Consider the following 20,052-nt stretch of genomic DNA (forward strand, 5'->3'; position numbering starts at 1 on the left):
TATATGATGGTGTTAATGTATTGTATTAACCTGAGGGAGCTGTTAATAAAAGAGGTACCCTGTATTTTCCCCATAATTTTTCGGATATACAGATGAAGACGTAATGGCAGCCTTTGCTGCTGCACAACCATTATCTCTCCCTGGTCTGAGCCAATCATGTATATTGATCAATTGTGTGGCCAGATAGTACGTATACATTTATTACTAGTTCTAAATGAAAATAACATTCATGTATCAGTAAGTAACTTCTTTTTTTAATGTAAACCAGTTTAAGTAATGTAAGTGGTTGTTAAAATTAAGTAATATTTTAAATATGAAGTTTTGGTTAATTTTTAGGGATCACAGAATAATTTGCTGTCACCTGTTTAGGTTTCATTTTTTGAAGAAGAGCGAAGCATATTAAGTAATCACACAAGCCCTTGGATACCTTCATTACATTACGCCTTTCAAGATAAGGAGCACCTTTATCTGGTAAGTGATAAATCAAGTTACTGGAAAGCTTATTGATGGTGGTGACCTTATAATATAATTTCTGAAAATGACTGCTATATTAACATGGCTGAACTATACAATATTTACCTAGGATATTCTGATAAGTTTTAGAAAATTACTTGGATTAAAAGCACCAATTTACCAATTGGGGCAATTTACCACAAGGCACCTGTTTAATGTGCTTTGTGGTGCCTGCACTTCACACCTAAGCTATCCCCTTGTTGCAAGGTGCCTGCAATTCACACCTAAGCTATCCCCTTGTGGCAAGCAATTCACGCATGTGAATTGCTTGCCACAAGGGGATAGCTTAGGTGTGAATTGGCTCTAAACAGGCTCGGTTCACACTGCTGTGACTTGGGATCCGACTTGTGAGACCCCAAGTCGCGTGACATGTAAAATCCCATTTTAGTCAATGGCAGCTCTCTTAATTAGCACTACTGAAGTTTCTCCGACTTTAGAAAAAGTTCCTGTACTACTTTAAGATGACTTCTATCTGACTTGTGCTAGAGCTGCACGATTCTGGCGAAAATGAGAATCGCGATTTTTTTGCTTAGTAGATTGATCACGATTCTCGCGGTGTAACATCATCTTTCACATTAAAACAAAAAAAATTGGGCTAACTTTACTGTTTTTTTTTTTTTTTTTCATTAAAGTGTATTTTTTTCCAAAAAATTGCATTTGAAAGACCGCTGGGCAAATACAGTGTGACATAAAATATTGCAGCAATTGCCATTTTATTCCCTAGGGTCTCTGTTAAAACATATATAATGTTTGGGGGTTCCGAGTAATTTTCTAGAAAAAAATATTGATTTTAACTTAAAGAAGTGTCAGAAAAAGATTTAGACTTTAAGTGGTTAAACTTCCTACATTTACACGTTGTTGAAAACTTGGCAGACTGCCTGGAATATTTATTTAAACAGAAGTTCTATCCCTTTGATCTAAGAAGGGAGCTTAGTTACAATGTTTCAAGTTAAAGTGGAGTTCCACCCAAAAGTGGAACTTCCACTCATCAGATTCCTCCCCCCCTCCAGTGACACAGTTGGCACCTTTCAGGGGGGAGGGGGGTACAGATACCTGTATATTACAGGTATCTGTACCCACTTCCGGCATAGATAGCCGCAGAATCTGCGGTTATTTACGCCACTTCCTGCTCCCTCCCCGCTGCCTGCTGAGAAACACACGGGTCCCAGAGGCAGCAGGGACCATCCGTATTGCGCTGCGCGACTCGCGCATGCGCAGTAGGGAACCGGGAAGTGAAGCCGCACGACTTCACTTCCTGATTCCCTTACCGAAGATGGAGGCGGCAGCACCCGAGGACGGAGAGACGCTCCGGCCTCGGGTGCCGACATCGCGGGCGCCCTGGACAGGTAAGTGTCCATGTTTTAAAAGTCAGCAGCTGCAGTATTTGTAGCTGCTGACTTTTAAAAAAAAAATTTTCGGCGGCGCTCCGCTTTAAAGACTTGGCAGAATGTTCAGATGCTTTCTTTTGACTGCTGAGTGAGCAGATAGTAGTCTCTCCACTTGTTTATATGAAAGAATTGGCAACCTCTGCAGGAGAGATCGTCAGGGGAGGTGAATCGAGATCACGATTTTTAAACGATTAATTGTGCAGCTCTAACTTGTGCCCATGGTCTTTAATGGAAGTTGCCTCCAAGTCGGATCCTCATCTTAATTGATGTGATTTGGATCTGACATTACAGGACGATTACACAGGCATTACCCGAAGTTGCTTCAAATTTGCCTGACTTTCGGGTCACGGTAGTGTGAACCGAGCCTTCGAGCTGGACAAATTGTGGCAACAGGATAGCTGGTTTGTCTTATTAATTACAGCTGTCTCTTTTTTTGGAGCGTCAGCTATAGTTGTTCATAAATGCACGTTTTTCCTTAAGCCCTTACACTGCATGTTGGTTCCTATATTATATTGGTATGTCTCTAAAATCTGTTTTGATTAAGCCAATTATATAATTTAATTTAGGATAATGCTTGATTAATTGTATTTTCCAGAATTACATGTACAATCACCCATAACATGTTTAGAGTAGAAAAAGTAGTGTTACAATACTATATATTATAGTTTTAACCTTGCTTTTCTACTAGTATTGGATGGTGTACCATAGTATTACATGTAACAGAAAGCTAAAGGCAGTAATATGTACCCTTGACTTCATCTTTTTATTCTTTATGAATGAAGCAGTGAATATTTTCAAGGGCGTTATAATAATTTGTTTGAATATTTCACAGGTCATGCAGTACCAGCCAGGAGGAGATATGCTGTCTTTATTAAACCGTTATGATGAGCAGTTTGATGAAAGTATGGCTCAGTTTTATCTGGCGGAAATAATTCTGGCTACTCATAGTGTTCATCAGCTGGGTTATGTACACAGGTGAGTCTAACTACTTTTTACCCGTGCTATAGCCGAAAGACGGCTACAGCTCGGGCTTAGTTTGCCTGGAGGGAGTAGATGGACGGCGCACCCTGTGATTGCCAAGTCCTTGGGACTCCACTAATCACAGACCGGGGTAAAGGGCCCATCACAGCGGCCCTTTACCATGTGATCAGCTGTGTCCAATGACAGCTGATCACAGGATGTAAATATAAGCCGGTTATCGGCTTTTCTTTCCTCACGCTAACAGCGTGAGGAGAGAAGAAGAAAGCCGATAACTGGCTTTTGTTAAAGGGACATCGGCACTGATTATCAGTGCAGTCTCACTAGTGCTGCCAATCAGTGCTCATCATCAGTGCTGTCTATTAGTGCCACTTGTCAGTGCTGCCGCCTCAGTGCACATCTGTGAAGGAGAAAAATTAACTGTTTCTAAAATTTCATAACAAACTATGAAAAATGTTTTTTTTTCCAATATTTTCAATCTTTTTTTTGTTTAGCAAAAAAAAAAAAACCCAGTGGTGATTAAATACTACCAAAAGAAAGCTCTATTTGTGTGAAAAAAATGTATAAAAATTTCATATGGGTACAGTGTTGCATGACTGCGCAATTGTTATTCAAAGCGTGACAGAGCTGAAAGCTGAAATTTGGCCTGCGCAGGAAGGGGGTAAAAGTGCCCAGTAGCAAGTGGTTAATAATGAACTAATCGCTGTGTTGTGTTTTTTTTTTTTTTTTTGATTGTGCTTTGAAGAACACAGGAATTCAAGAACTGTTGCTTACAAGAGGTTAGGGCACTGGAAAACAGAAAAAAACATATGCCTCAGGTTTTTACTGTCCTAAGTTGTTGGATGTCTTTTTTTTTTTTTTTTCTTCATCTTTTCTTAGAAAAGTTTAGCTAATTTTGTTAGCTTTTTCATCTCATGGTATTTTTCTAGTCAAGATTCCTGTTACACTTGTTGGCGGGGCCTACTAGTCCTGCACATAGGGGGGGGGTACCTTTCGTGTGTGCACACTCATCAATGCCCGGGCCCAGGCAGGGCCTCGTTCATGTGGAAGGCAAACATTATGGCGGTGCCCCCAGCTTAGAGATGAGCCGTACACTGTGCGCAGTAGATACACTGGGGCAAAAAAGTATTTAGTCAGCCACCAATTGTGCAAGTTCTCACACTTAAAAAGATGAGAGAGGCATGTAATTGTCATCATAGGTATACCTCAACTATGAGAGACAAAATGTGGAAACAAATCCAGACAATCACATTGTCTGATTTTTGAAAGAATTTATTTGCAAATTATGGTGGAAAATAAGTATTGGGTCACCTACAAACAAGCAAGATTTCTGGCTCTCACAGACCTGTATCTTCTTCTTTAGGAGGCTCCTCTGCCCTCCACTCATTACCTGTATTAATGGCACCTGTTTGAACTTGTTATCAGTATAAAAGACACATGTCCACAACCTCAAACAGTCACACTCCAAACTCCACTATGGTGATGACCAAAGAGCTGTCGAAGGACACCAGAAACAAAATTGTAGACCTGCACCAGGCTGGGAAGACTGAATCTGCAAGCAGCTTGGTGTGAAGAAATCAACTGTGGGAGCAATAATTAGAAAATGGAAGACCTACAAGACCACTGATAATCTCCATCGATCTGGGGCTCCACGCAAGCTCTCACCCCGTGGGGTCAAAATGATCACAAGAACGGTGAGCAAAAATCCCAGAACCACGCGGGGGGACCTTGTGAATGACTTGCAGAGAGCTAGGACCAACGTAACAAAGGCTACCATCAGTAACACACTACGCTGCCAGGGACTCAGATCCTGCAGTGCCAGACGTGTCCCCCTGCTTAAGCCAGTACATGTCCGGGCCTGTCTGAGGTTTGCTAGAGAGCATTTGGATGATCCAGAAGAGGATTGGGAGAATGTCATATGGTCAGATGAAACCAAAGTAGAACTGTTTGGTAGAAACACAACTAGTCGAGTTTGGAGGAGAGAGACTGCTGAGTTGCAACCAAAGAACACCATACCTACTGTGAAGCATGGGGTGGCAACATCATGCTTTGAGGCTGTTTCTCTGCAAAGGGAACAGGACGACTGACCTGTGTACATAAAAGAATGAATGAGGCCATGTATCATGAGATTTTGAGTGCAAACCTCCTCCCATCAGCAAGGGCATTGAAGATGAAATGTGGCTGGGTCTTTCATCATGACAATGATCCCAAACACACCGCCCGGGCAACGAAGGAGTGGCTTCGTAAGACGCATTTCAATTTCCTGGAGTTGCCTAGCCAGTCATCAGATCTCAACCCCATAGAAAACCTTTGGAGGGAGTTGAAAGTCTGTGTTGCCCAGTGACAGCCCCAAAACATCACTGCTCTAGAGGAGATCTGCATGGAAGAATGGGCCAACATACCAGCAACAGTGTGTGACAACCTTGTGAAGACTTACAGAAAACGTTTGACCTCTGTCATTGCCAACAAAGGATATATAACAAAGTATTGAGATGAACTTTTGATATTGACCAAATATGGTACTTATTTTCCACAATACTTTGCAAATAAATTCTTTCAAAAATCAGACAATGTGATTGTCTGGATTTGTTTCCACATTTTGTCCCTCATAGTTGAGGTATACCTATGATAATTACAGTCCTCTCTCATCTTTTTAAGTGGGAGAACTTGCACAATTGGTGGCTGACTAAATACTTTTTTGCCCCACTATACATGTACAGAGTCCCTCTGTAAAATGTATTGTCTAATGTTACTAGGTACCATCCTTGATGTATGTTGCGTTTAGAATGGACACCACTGAGCCCGTGCCCTCTCCACCAGTCCAGTGTACCTCTGCTACCTCACTCCCAGTGACAGAATGGGGTCCTGCCATGCACTAACGCCGGCCTCGTGTGCTCTCACTTAACACATTAACTCTCCTGTACCATGTGGCTAGGTATTTGGGGTCTTCATACTGCGGGTTCAGTCCTGGTAGGACTACTAGGGAGGGAGGCAGAACACCGAGCTGCTGGCTACCGGATGACCTGTCACCTATGCCAGGTACCACTCTTTTGACCGGCTGCTATACATTCCCGCCAGTTCTTAGTTACCTGTGGCAACAGCTCTCCAACTCCTGCTCTCTTGCCAAATTAACCTTTTGTAGTGGCCTTGCTTTATGCCCCATGTGTGCTTTACAGGCCCTGTTCTTCTTATGCGCCATATGTTGCCATCCACCCCTTAAAAAACTTCAGACAAGGCTTAGAACGTTTTGGAAGACTTTACTGAACACTTTTTAGTGATCATGTCCATACAAGTGTCATGCAGTTCCAACCCTAACTAAGCTGAGACTGCCCAAGCATATCTTTTATAAGGTGTAGTGCATAACTGGTGTCCTCCAGAGCTGGAAGATTCTCGGAAATTCTGGTATTCTGTTGGACTACATGGTGCAGCAGCTCCTTCTCAGCGTCCCCTAACCAACTAACTTGCTTGCACAAAAACAAATCCTCCTTGTAGGCACCAGCCTACACACTGCTGCTTGAGTTGGTCTCTACACAGCAGCTATCTAGATTGGCAGCTCCCCAAGACAGAGATTGTATGTTTTTTTTTTTTTTTGTTTTTTTTTAAATTGGTTGAACAGATGGACTTGTGTCCTTTTTAAACCTGGCTAATTATGTAACTATGTAAGACTAGCTTTGGAGGTTGTACCTGGATCTAGCTGGACTGGACTAGCAAGGCTAACCTGAAATCGTGATCTTTGGGTTCTGTGTTGTGGCACTTGCCAGACCTAGGTGTACCGGGTGCCACAGAACACTTTCCAGGATTAGAGTCATGGCACAGCCTGAGGTGTGACCCTGTTTCTGAAGACTCGCTTAGTGAATAAGGCTGGTTGGGGTGAAGCATTGGGAGCTAGCTCACTGCGCCATTTGAAATTCCCACCACAGCAGGTTTACCGCAGTAGGGGGTAAGACTCGGGGATCAAACGCTGACATTCCCACTGCCACTGGCAACCTCAGCCCATGCTTCCCAGTAGTTCAGGTGGCATTTAAGTGAAATGACCTATCCTCAGAAGAAAGGAACACATGTAATCTGGAACCCGAGCCCCCTATTGTCATAGAATTGTCCTCATATTCTAACTCCTAATTGTCTGGTGCTGCTGAAATCCTGGAACATTCTGCCTGCCTAAGAGTGCTGCAGCGCTATCCCCTGCAGAGTGTGGTTCTGAACATCCAACTAGTAAAGCTGGCCCTGTGCTCATTGCCTCTGATTCAGATTCGGATTCCAAACAGTCTACCCCTTGTCAGGCTGTGTTTGGCTACATCTGCCATTTGACTCCTTCTGTGAGGATTGTAAACACTCTTATGCCCTGTACACACGGTCGGATTTTCCGATGGAAAATGTGTGATAGGACCTTGTTGTCGGAAATTCTGACCGTGTGTAGGCTCCATCACACGTTTTCCATCGGATTTTCCGACACACAAAGTTTGAGAGCAGGATATAACATTTTCCGACAACAAAATCCGTTGTCGGAAATTCCGATCGTGTGTACACAAATCTGACGGACAAAGTGCCACGCATGCTCAGAATAAATAAAGAGATGAAAGCTATTGGCCACTGCCCCGTTTATAGTCCCGACGTACGTGTTTTACGTCACGGCGTTTAGAATGATCGGATTTTCCAACAACTTTGTGTGGCAGTGTGTATGCAAGACAAGTTTGAGCCAACATCCGTCGGAAATAATCCTAGGATTTTGTTGTCGGAATGTCCGAACAAAGTCCGACCGTGTGTACGGGGCATAAAAGTTCCTGGGCTTCAATTGAGGGTGTGTTGGAACTTTCTCCCATTGAGAAGGAATTTATTATTTGGAGCCATGAATGCATCGGTGATCCATCTGAGCAGCCACACTGCCAAGACTGTGAACTGTGTGCCTACCTTTTAAGGATTTCACTGACAGGCAGGTGAACTCCCCCCTAAAATCTTAAGTTTGCTTTAAAGCATAATTAAACCTTCTAGAAAAAAATCAATAAATTGGACCCCAGGAGCTTTTAGCTATAATGCTCTAGTATGCACAGCCGATACCAACAGATTTATCTGGCTAGTGATCCCTTCCAGCGCTGTAGTGCTACTGTTGGTCATGGCCTCTGTCATCTTCTCCTGGTCGTCTTTCCGGGTTTTGGTGCTTTGGCTGCTTGACTGACCTTGCCCCAGTAATTCACTCCTATGCATGCGCACTAGAGTCACATCATCACGGCACTACACTGTGCTGTGAATGTACGCTCAGCTGCACATGCGTATATCAATGTATTCAGATGACAGATGGGGAGAATTATTTAAAAAAATCCCACCTGTGTTCTCTTGGTTTTTTTGTGGGGTTTAATGTCGCTGTAAATGGTCTGTCCTTGAATTGGCTATAAGAAGAAAAGTCTAATATTTAGAATGAATGAATACAAAGCTCCCTGTAAATGGCTGTGTAGCGCTCAGCCTGACTCTATTTTGTTCCGGGAGTGGGATCAGCAGCTCCCATCCCACTGCCTATATACAGCACTGTATACTGTATTTAGCTGAGGCTAAATACAGTTAATACAGCGCACTCAGCTAGTGCACACAATAGTGCAGTAAATGGCCAATGGATGCGAGCGCTGACCGGTGTGTTCTGGGATGGACAGACCCCCTGTCAGATCACAATAGCTCATCGGGGAGATTGCACCGTTAGTACAGCGAGGTCCTCAGTTTTTTTTTTTTTTTCATTTATCCCACTGGGTTGAATAAAAAAACCTGCCTCTGTGTATCAGGGATTAGGCTTTACGATTTTTGTACTTATGGTAAAATCTTTATCTTTGAATCTATTAGGGGATACATGTCCCACCAGTGTTTGTGTTGTTTTTTTTTTTCTTGGCTTTGGTACATCCTTCTCAGGGTTCATGGAAATGGGACGTTTTTACAACCTCTCCTGAACGATTTAACTTGACAGAAAGTAACTCACGTTTAAATTGTCAGTTTTGGCGCATTTGCATATTAGAAGCGTTTTTTCTTCTTTCAAAGTAGCCAAAAATGAAAAACACCTGTAAACGAAACACGAGTTACCGCGTTTAGTCGCCTTTAGAAGCGTTTGGCGCTTGAAATGCCTCTAAACTCAGCTTCTGAACCCATTTTTTTGTGTTAAAAAAAAGCCTCTAAAAGCCTCTAAACCAGTGGTTCTCAACCCCTTCTAATGCTGTGACCCCTTGATAAATTTTCCCAAGTTGTAGGGACCCCTAAAAGTAAAATTATTTTCGTAGAGTGGGTTGTCAGTGCCCAAGGCAAGACAAGTAATTTGCGCCCCTAACCCACGGACATTTAGCACTCCCTGAGTCCCTTCCACTCGTACAGTATTAAACCCCTTATTGTACATTTTAGGATGTACCACTCTTTCTTCTCCTTTCTTTCCCTTTTATCTCTCTCTATCCTAGTTTCTTGTTTTTTTCCCCCATCCCACTCCCTAGCCATCTTTTTAGTTTTTTCTCTTATTCTTTCTCTCCCTTTTTTCTTTGTTCCTCCCCCTCTTTTCCTCTCCCTTCCATGTATTCTCTATTTTTATTTCTTTTCTTACTCCTTGGTGGGGGGTGGAGGGATGGGATGAGTAGCAGTGCTGGCGGGGAGTTGGGATAAGTGGCAGTGCTGGTGGGGGTGGGATCAGAGTTCTGATCATTCTAGTTAGGTGCTCTTGATCGAGGTCACCTGCTGATCTGAAAACTGTAGTGGGGACTTTTAATAGCAAATATAATCACAGGTAGTGTTACTGTGTCTCTGGCTTCACTGTGTCTCCAGCTCTGTGGTGTCTCGCAGCAGTGACACCTATGCCTAAATCAGGAGATAGGGTCTCCTCCAGCCCCTCCCACTTTACATTCCTCACCAGTCAGCTGACCTCTTATCTCTCCCCCCACCCATGCCATAAACTGAACGGGCAGCTGCGAAGAGGCTGAGTGGGCGGTCGCGGGCACCAGGAACAGCTCAGCTGGGCGGCCGCAAAAAGTCTGGGAGAGTGGTGTGGGCTTCAGGAACAGCCTAAGATTCGGTGACCCCTGGCAAATCGTCTTTCGACCCCCAAGGGGGTCCCGACCCCCAGGTTGAGAATCACTGCTCTAAACTCAACTGCCTAGAAACGACTGTAAACGACCCTGTGTACATATACTGATAAGAGAACAGAGGAGAGTTCAGGAGCAGTTGAAAAAAATGCCCAACTGCTCTTAAAGCGGGATTCCGGCCACTATAATTATTTTTTAAAAGTCAGCAGCTACAAACAACTGTAGCTACTGACTTAAAATAAGTAGACTTACCTGTCCTGGGTGCCCGCGATGTTGGCCGCCCGAGGCCGACCCGTCCCTTGGCTCCCGGCACCGCCATCCTAAGTAAGAAAAACAGGCAGTGGAGCCTTGCGGCTTCACTGCCAGTTTCCTACTGCGCACACGCGAGCATCTGTGAATGGCCCCGTGGTTTTCTGGGAACACACACAGTTCCCAGAAGGCAACGGGGCCGCTCAGTTAGGAGCAGAAGACGCCGCGGAATAGGAAGAGGCAGATTAGGAAGACTGCCTAGCAACAAGGATTTAGGTAAGTTTAAAATTTTTTTTTTTTTTCAAATGTTCAAATGTTCAAAAATTTTTTTAGCATTTTTGGTGCAATTTTTTTTTTCAGGGTGGCCCTCCACTTTAAACATCCGTTTACCAGCAGCAGTGTACACAAGGCCTCAAAAACCTTTCTATTCCCTTCTCTGTGAGCCACAAAATTCAAAAAGTGGGCCTTCCTTAGTGAGTGCTGCCCTGTTGCCCTATTCATCCTTGCATAGGCTCTGCTGAGTCCGTAATGGTATTTTGATTTGGATGAGCCACATATTGTATTAGGCACCCATCAGCTCGGCAGGGACCTCTGTGATTGTGCAATGTTTACCCCCCCACCCCGTTTACTGTTGCCATGATCACCAAGAGTGAGGAATTTGTTTCTTTCCATTTTTTTTTTTTTTTTTTTTTTTTGCTATTAGCATAAGTTACTCTTTTAGTGTACCTGCTTTGTTTTCTATTATTGTTGTTTTTTTGGCCTGGGAATGCCCAATAGTTTTCTGACCTGCTTTTGTAAATCTATGTTTCAATGAAGAGAGAAGTTAAAGAGGTTGTAAACTCTGTAAAACAGAAAAAAAAACCCTGTAAGACAAAAGCATAATGAGCTAGTATGCATGGCATACTAGTTTATTATGTAATACTTACCTTCCAGCAAAGCCTTCCAGCGGGGCCCGCACACTGCTGAGATGGCTGACAGGAAGCTTATTTCCTCTTTAAAAAAAAATAAATCCAACTAGGCAAAATGCTGATTTAAGGTATGAAACAAAATGAAAACTAAAACATACCTTCATTCACCAATCTGATATAATTGCTTTTGGTAATTTTATTGTATTTGAAGCTTTGATTAAAATAAATTGTTATATTTTACAGAGATATTAAACCAGAGAATATTCTCATTGATCGGACTGGTCATTGTAAACTTGTAGATTTCGGCTCAGCAGCAAGAATGACTTCAAAAAAAATTGTAAGTGTGCCCGATTTCTTTAAATTTTGCTTGTATGATCTCGCAATGAAAGCACATTCATAAACTTCTCTCCCTGTACTTTAGGTAAATGCCCACCTTCCTATAGGTACACCAGACTACATGGCTCCTGAAGTTCTCACAGTGATGAACAGTGACGGAAAAACTACCTATGGGCCTGAATGTGATTGGTGGTCTGTAGGCATTATTGCATATGAAATGATTTATGGAAAATCTCCATTCACAGAGGGAACCTCAACAAAAACCCTTAATAACATCATGAATTTTCAGGTTTAGTAAATTTTCGTGTTTTTTATTCATTTACTTATTTTTGTAAGAAAGTGAACACTGTTGACAGCATTTATTATTTATTTGTTTTTGCAGCGTTTCTTGAAATTTCCGGAAGAACCAAAAATCAGCAAAAACTTTCTCGACTTGATCCAAAGCTTGCTATGTGGACAAAAGGAGAGACTAAAATTTGAAGATTTATGCTGTCATCCATTTTTTGCTAGTATTGACTGGGACAATATTCGAAACAGTGAGTAAAACTCTAATAGTCTTTTATGTCATTGTACTGAAAATCGATACCTTTTAAATATAATGTTTTATATTGTTGCGTATGAAAGCCTTGGCATTACAAACCTGAGTCATGTTTGTGAAATTGTTATCCATCTAACCTATTATTTGCTGCTTTTTTTTTTTGTTTTTTTTTACAGAGGTAACAATTTTAAATAGCTAGGTATGATAGTTGCTATACATTTAGTCTATTGTCTGCTTTAGTTTTTTTTTTCTTTTTTTAATGGAGGTAATAATTTTAAATAGCTTTTCTAGGTTAGGATGAGCCCTGATATTAACAGTAATGCTGACATGACACACCCAGTATTTAGACAAGATAAAAATAGTTACCACCGCTCCGGACAAACCGAGCTGAGATTCCTCGTTCTCCAGAAGGAGAGAGAGCCCCAGGTGCTGGCAATTGCTAGTATAGGTGTGGATGAATGAGAAGATCTGGACAGCCGCACACCGGGATAAACAGATTAAATTCTTCTTTTTATTTGTAAAACAGGATCATAAGGTACATGAGACATCACTGCAGTGGTACAACAGCTGACGCATTTCACACTTATACAAAGTGCTTAGTAAGTGTGAAACGCGTCAGCTGTTGTGCTGTACCACTCCAGTGGTACAGCACAACAGGAGGAGCTGTGTATGAGAAAGGGCTGGCAGTGATTTATTCTTAACTTTAGAGTATGCTTGCAGTGCTGTCCCAGCAGACTGGGGGTCTCCTGGGAGTACAGGAGATCTTTGTACTGTGCAGAGGGTGGGAGTCTGTGTACTGTGCAGAGGGCGGGGGTCTGTGCACATTTGGATTTTAGTTGACTAAAATGATTTTTTTATCGTACATCATGGGACGTAGAGCCTTAAATAATTGCGTAATGAGTTATAGGCCACCTTCAGGTGATGGACACTGGTATACCAGGAAGTTCACTCCCTATATAACCCTTCCAGGAGCACATCAGTTTTTTCGCCAGTGTGTAAGGTGTTGGTCACGAATGAAGATGTGCTCTGAGGATCTCCAGGAGGGATCCATGCTGGATTTAAATAGCCTCCATAGACCAGATCCATCCAAAGTGCCACTGAGGCCAGTGGATGGTACCTGGGGCCTCGTATCCGAAGCACAAGGTTTTGCCTGTAACGCCTCTCTTTGTAGGGCTGGACCCCGGGACCCAGGATTTTGGTCATGTTACCTTACCTAAAGCTTTCCTGGTGGGGTGCTTTTTACAGGTCCAAGGGAGTAGAACCACAATATTAAGGGACCCGGTCCTTGAAGGTTTGCTAAACGCAGCCCGCCGTGATGGATGAAGGTTGGATTGTCTGTTACTTCAGCAAATCCTGTGGCGGGGATAAGGTAAGGGAAGAAACTTAGGAACTAAAAAGTCCACCTATGCTTTCTTCTTTAACCACTTGCTTACTGGGCACTTAAACCCCCCTCCTGTCCAGACCAATTTTCAGCTTTTAGCGCTGTCGCACTTTGACAATTGCGTGGTCATACAACACTGTACTCAAATGAAATTTTTATCATTTTTAGAATAGAGCTTTCTTTTGGTGGTATTTGATCACCTCTGCGGTTTTTATTTTTTGTTAAAAAAATTGAAAAAGATCGAATTAAAAAAAAAAAAAAATTTATATATTTTTTTATATTTTGCTATAAAATTTTGCAAACGGTAATTTTTCTCCTTCATTAATGTACGCTGATGAGGCAGCACTGATGGGCACCCATAGGTAGCAGTGATGGACACTGATGGGTGGCAATAATGGGCACAGATTGCTTATACTGATGGCAGCACTGCTAGGTGGCACTGATTGGCACCACTGGTGGGCATTGATAGGTGGCACTTGTGGGCATTCATAGGTGGCACTGCTGGGCACTGACAGGTGGCAATGACAGATGGCACTGGTAGGCTCAGATGAGGCATATGTGCCTCCTTCCTCTTCGGGACCGATGTGCCTTTAACATAGGCCAGTGATCGGCTTTTCTTTCTCCTCGCGCTGTCAGCGTGAGGAGAAAACGAAACCGATTACCGAGCTTTTGTTTACATCATGTGATCAGCTGTCATTGGGGACCGGCCCCTTACTCGGATCTGTGATCATCTGAGTCTCCGTGACTCGGTGATCACAGCGCCCGCAATGCGCGCCCTGCAGGGTGCGCGTGCACAGGGGAGGACGTCCCATGACGGCCTCCCGGAAATTGAGGTCTGCACTGTGGCCGTCATTCGGCTATTGCCCGGACCTCAAATGGTTAAGGGAAAAAATGTCATGCCTTAATTCTCCACTAGAGGGAGTCTATGCACATACCTTAATCTGTTGTCTTCACTGTAAAGCTCAGTCAGTCTCTGTGTGGCCGCAGCAGCTTGTGCAGGGGGATTTTCTCAGGTAAAGAAATCTGAAAAATGCTTTCTTTCTCCCCCCTGAAGGTAAGGGAAACATCAGCGGTGTACCCCCCTTACATTACCCCCCCTGCGCGGAGGGAGGTTCTTGCTCAGACTGTTACTGTTATTGTGTTTTTTTTTTTTTCTTTTGCCTGCTGGTTACAGCACGCGGGAACATTTTCAAAAATGAAACGGGGGGGGGCAGGTTTACGGAGGGGGTGGGGCCTAGGCGCAGCGCCGTGCAATGTCCACGAGGACGCACAGCAGGCAGGGGTAATAAAAACACAGCTGGGACAGTCTCTCCTCGGCTGACGAGGAGGAAACAAGCAGTCTGCACACAGGGACACAGGAGCTGTGGGGCACGTGAGGGTTACAACTGGCATTCCTGATACAGGGAAGGCAAGGTTTCATCCCCAGATGCTAGAATCTCGAGTCGTATCTCCACGCTGTCATCCTCGCCTGAATTACCAATTACTATATGGCAAGCCAGGGTGAGCCGTTGGAACAAATTAATGGTGCAACTGCTTCTCACATCTCAGCCCCTGTATACGTGACTGAAGATGTCCTTTCCTTTACCCCGCAGGGTCTGGAAGGAAGATTAGCGGCTTTAATTGCATCCTCCACTCAAATGGATAGGAAGCGTGCTAGATCCCCCTTCCCCACTTCAGACCCTTTGCAAGGGGAACAGTGGGCACAGAATGAGGGGTTACCCTCAGGCGATCAGGAGGAAAAACAAACAGATGATTCCTCTGCAGAGGAAACAATGGTAGATGAACCTTTTTCAGCCTCGCAATCTAAGAAATTGCTGATACAATCTCTTACGGAGATGGTTCGTTATGCTTTCATGCCACCCCTAACGGAGTCTGCTGAAAGCTCAGTTTCTTCCTTGGGTTCCTTAAAACCTTCACAGCCTTTGCATGCATTTCCTCTTCATGCATTACTAGAAGAGCTTACTTTTGCTGAATGGGATCACCCGGATAAGCATTTTCTCCCTCCAAAGAGATTTTCAGTTCTCTATCCCATGGAGGAGAAATTCACCAAAAATGGAAAGTACCAGCAGTTGACGCTGCGATTTCCAGTGTGAATCCTGTGGTTAAAAAATTGGTCAACCGAAGCACCATGTAAAAACCTCCTAACTGGGTTCCCTTTTCATGGGGAGCGGCTATTTGGGGAAGATTTGGACAAATATATCCAAACAATTTCTAGTGGGAAAAGTACTCTTTTGCCAGTCAAAAGAAAGTATAAACGCCCTTCATTTAAACAGGCTCTTTCCCCTGCGCCAGGGGCTTCTGCCTCTAGGAAGTGGCGACCGCCTCCGCTGTCAGACTCTAGAGGAAAACCTCAGGGTTAGACCCAGGCTCAAAAGAAGTCCTGGGGCCGGAAACCTGCAAAGCAGGATCCTAAAGCCTCATCATGAAGAGGCAACCCCCCTCACCAAGGTGGGGGTAAGACTTCTGCAGTTTTCAGAAGTCTGGCAAGAGGAAATTCAGGACAGATGGGTCATCTCCACGGTAACGCTAGGGTACAAGCTGGAATTTCGGGACTTTCCACCGTCTCGTCTCCTGGGGTCAAGCGTTCCCAAAGATCCAGAGAAAAGAAAATCACTGTTTCAGGCACTAGACCGATTAATATCTCAAGGGGCGATCATACAGATCCTCACAAAAGAGCAAGGTTTGGGGTTTTATTCAAATCTTTTTATGGTACCAAAACCAAATGGAGATGTCAGACCCATTCTAGAGCTAAAGAATCTAAGTCAGTTCCTGAAGAGCCACTCCTTTCACATGGAGACGATCAGGTCAGTAGTTTCTATCCTTCTAGGAGGAGAACTTCTGGCATCTATCGGCATCAGGGCTGCATATCTGCATATTCCTATATTTCCTGCTCACCAAAAGTTTCTACGGTTCGAGTTAGAACAGCAGCATTTCCAGTTTGTAGCCCTGCCCTTCGGGCTAGCTACAGCACCCCGGGTGTTCACAAAAGTGCTGGCCCCACCTCTAGCCAGGTTAAGGGCACAGGGCATAACAGTCTTGGCGTACCTAGAGGATCTATTGCTAATAGACCAGTCGTGGCTCGTTTGGAGCAAAGCGTACATATTGCAACCAGTTACCTGGAAAGTTTGGGTTGGATTCTCAACCTAGAGAAATCTTCCTTAATAAGGCTGGAGTACTTGGGTCAGATCATAGACACAGCCCAGGAAAAGGTGTTCTTGCCTCAGACAAAGATCAACTCCATAAGAGAGCTGGTGCGGATTGTCAGGTCAAAAGGCGATCCCTCCATTTGCCTTTGCATGGGGTTGCTAGGAACAATGGTGGCTTCATTCAAAAGTGGTTCCCTATGCCCAGTTCCATTCAAGGCTCTTGCAAAACAGTATCCTGTCTACTTGGAACAAAACAATTCAAGCTTTAGACTTGCCAATGCGGCTGTCCCCAAGAGTGTCCCAAAGCCTCACTTGGTGGTTACTAACCCAGAATCTGCTGAAAGGAAAATCCTTCAGACCAGTTATCTGGAAAGTGGTAACGACAGATGCCAGCCTTTCAGGCTGGGGAGCAGTACTAGAAAAGACAACTGTCCAGGGACAGTGGTCAAGTGCCGAAAGAACCTTGCCCATCAGTATCCTAGAGATTCGGGCAGTGCGTCTGGCTCTAAAGACCTGGACTTCCAGGTTACGGGATTGTCCTGCCAGGATCCAATCCGACAGTGCCACAGCTGTGGCCTATATCAATCACCAAGGGGGCGCCAAGAGTCTCTCAGCGCAGAGAGAGGTGAACCATATTCTAACTTGGGCAGAAAGGAGTGTTCCATGCCTATCGGCAGTCTTCATTCCGGGAGTAGAGAATCGGCAGGCGGACTACTTGAGTCACCAGCAGTTATTCCCAGGGGAATGGTCTCTTCACCCCGGCATATCCCAGGCTGTTTGCCAAAGATGGGGAACTCTGGACGTAGATCTTCTAGCGTGGTAGAAAGATGAAACTGCGCTATTTGGGAAAAAAATAGAGCAGCTACATGTAAATGTGACTAAAATTTGTGAACTCAAGGTGAATGTGAATGTAGCACTAATAAAAGCTGTGTGAAACAGTTTAATAATCTGAAAAATGTTAAAAAAGGTAATAATGGAAAACGTGGATAAACATGTAAAAAATCTGAACACGTGCACCTAATAAAGTGGCAAAGCACAAGTATAGTGAAAAGGAAGGGTAAATCTCTGATGAAAGGTAATGGTGGTGACAATAAATGGTCCGTCAAATGATAGACAACTTTGTGTAAACAATAAAGGACAAAAAAGTGAATGTCATGACAACTAATGTCCCAAAAGATGGAGGTTTGTGGAGAAACCAAGGAGTCCGTCAGATAATAAACATCTTCATCTGGGCAATCGGAGACATCAAATAAACTGTTGTCAGCAGATATCACAAAGAAGGAATGAAATGGGTATTCTTACCGGAACGTGTGGATCTGGATGTCAGCGACACCAGATCAAACAAGCATGAATGGAAGCAGCACAAGGTATCCTGGGATAGTCGATAGACGAAATCCATCCAATAAGCTTGTCACAGATGGAACAATCCTGTAGTCCCCCGGGAATCCAGATCCAATGCCACCATAATGATTTACCACCATAATGACGTATATCTTCTAGCGTTCAGGTTCAACATGAAATTAGTCAACTTTGTGGCCAGAACAAGGGATCCACTCGCATGCGGACTCCGTGGGATCAGTTCTCACTGATCTATGCATTTCCCCCTATTCAGTTCCTGCCTCGACTTCTTTGCAGGATCAAGCTGGAAAGAAAGCCAGTAATTCTGGTAGCACCAGCATGGCCCAGAAGGTCATGGTATGCAGAAATTGTAAAGATGGCAGTGGAGGGTCCATGGCCCCTCCCACTATGGCCAGATCTGCTCTCACAGGGACCGATATTCCATCCTACCTTACGGTCTCTAAATTTAACCGGCTTGGCTTTTGAAACCCACGTTCTGAAGAAACGTGGGCTTTCTGGGTCAGTCATCTTTACCCTGATTAATGCAAGGAAGCCAGCTTCCAGAACTATATATTATAGGATCTGGAGGGCTTATGTTTCCTGGTGTGAATCCAAGGGTTGGCACCCTCAGAGACATAGGCGGAAATCTTGCCCTTCTACAATTAGGGGTAGAAATGAAATTGACCTTGAGTACTATTAAAGGCCAAGTCTCAGCTTTATTGGTCTTATTTCAAAGACTGGTTGCTACACATTCTTTAGTCCGGGGTTTTATGCAAGGGGTGATGTGGCTTAATCCGCCAGTCAAACCTCCCTTGAACACTTGGGACTCAAACATAGTTTTGTCTGTATTACAAAAACAGCCATTTGAACCGATACAACATATATTCCCTTAGTCCTTCTGACAAGGAAGTTGGTATTTTTGGTTGCTATATCCTCAGCAAGGAGGGTTTCGGAATTGGCTGCTCTTTCTTGTAAAGAGCCATACTTAATTATGAGAACTGAGTGGTGTTACACCCTCGTCTAGATTTTTTGCCAAAAGTGGTCTCAGGTTTTCACCCAAACCAAGATATTGTCCTGCTATCGTTTTTTCCAAAATAATGTTCCAGGGAAGAAAAGTCACTACATTGTCTTGATGTGGTGAGAGCAGTGAAAATCTGTTTAAAGGCAACTGCTCAGATTCATAAGACTGATGATTTATTTATTTAGCCAGAGGGTCCTAAAAACGGACAGGCAGCATCGAAATCCACTGTTGCTAAAAGTTATATTTCAAGTTAAGGCGCAACTTGGTCTTTAGTACATACATTCACCAAATTTTATCAAGTGGCTGTAAGGAGGTATGAGGATATTGCCTTCGGGCGCAGTGTGCTGCAAGCAGCAGTATAGGTCCTCAAGTCTGGGGGTACCCTCCGGGTTGTGTTTCCCTTCCCTCAAGTAGCATTGCTATGAGACGTCCCATTAAGTAATTACTTAAGGCTCTGTGTCCCATGATGTACGATAAAGAAAATAGCATTATTATAACAGCTTACCGGTAACATCCTTTTCTTGGAGTACATCATGGGACACAGAGGTCCCTCCCCTCTTTTGGGATTTAAGTAGGTATATTGCTTTGCTACAAAAACGGATGTGCTCCTGGAAGGAGGAGGGGTTATATAGGGTGTGAACTTCCTGGATTGGGTATACCAGTGTCCATCACCTGAAGGTGGCCTGTAACCCATTAAGTAATTACTTAAGGCTCTGTGTCCCATGATGTACTCCAAGAAAAGGATTTTACAGGTAAGCTGTTATAAAAATCCTATTATTATACGACTAAAATGTACTGAAGATTTTAGTCAACTAAAATACGATGACTAAAATGGAACTAAAACCAAAATGGGATTTTAGTCAAAGAATATGACTAAAACTAAAACACTTGCAGAAGACTAAAATTGGACTAAAACTAAAATGCCATTTTAGTCCTAAGACTAAATCGAAATTTGCTGCCAAAATTAACACTGTGTTACAGTGTCCCTTTACAGTGCAGTCCCCACCAAAAGTGTATGAAGGCCCTTAATAGAACTCGCTGGCAGGCCCTGCTTTGCAGCCGGTCTGTCTGCAATCTTAATCTGTCAGACCCTAGCTCAGGGGTGTCAAACTCAATTTCATCACAGGCCGCATCAGCAGTATGGTTGCCCTCAAACGGCCGGTTGTATCTGGGGTGCGCTATGCACAGAGTGCAGGATTCAGGATTACGCTACGTG

At 43.7% G+C, this 20,052-nt stretch overlaps 1 protein-coding gene across 4 annotated transcripts in view; it reads left to right on the plus strand.

The window, feature by feature from the left end:
- The window catches only part of CIT (citron rho-interacting serine/threonine kinase), a 244,589-nt gene that overhangs the window by 34,991 nt on the left and 189,546 nt on the right, over nucleotides 1–20,052 (plus strand). For all 4 annotated transcript variants that reach the window (XM_073629324.1, XM_073629322.1, XM_073629325.1 and 1 more), the window contains exons 5-9: nucleotides 370–471; nucleotides 2,734–2,876; nucleotides 11,320–11,413; nucleotides 11,498–11,701; nucleotides 11,795–11,948. In XM_073629324.1, coding sequence (XP_073485425.1) covers nucleotides 370–471; nucleotides 2,734–2,876; nucleotides 11,320–11,413; nucleotides 11,498–11,701; nucleotides 11,795–11,948 — 697 coding nt within the window. The remainder of the gene's footprint in view (nucleotides 1–369; nucleotides 472–2,733; nucleotides 2,877–11,319; nucleotides 11,414–11,497; nucleotides 11,702–11,794; nucleotides 11,949–20,052) is intronic.

This window comes from Aquarana catesbeiana, linkage group LG01 (assembly GCF_042186555.1).
Source record: "Aquarana catesbeiana isolate 2022-GZ linkage group LG01, ASM4218655v1, whole genome shotgun sequence".
NCBI classification, from domain to species: Eukaryota; Metazoa; Chordata; class Amphibia; order Anura; family Ranidae; genus Aquarana; species Aquarana catesbeiana.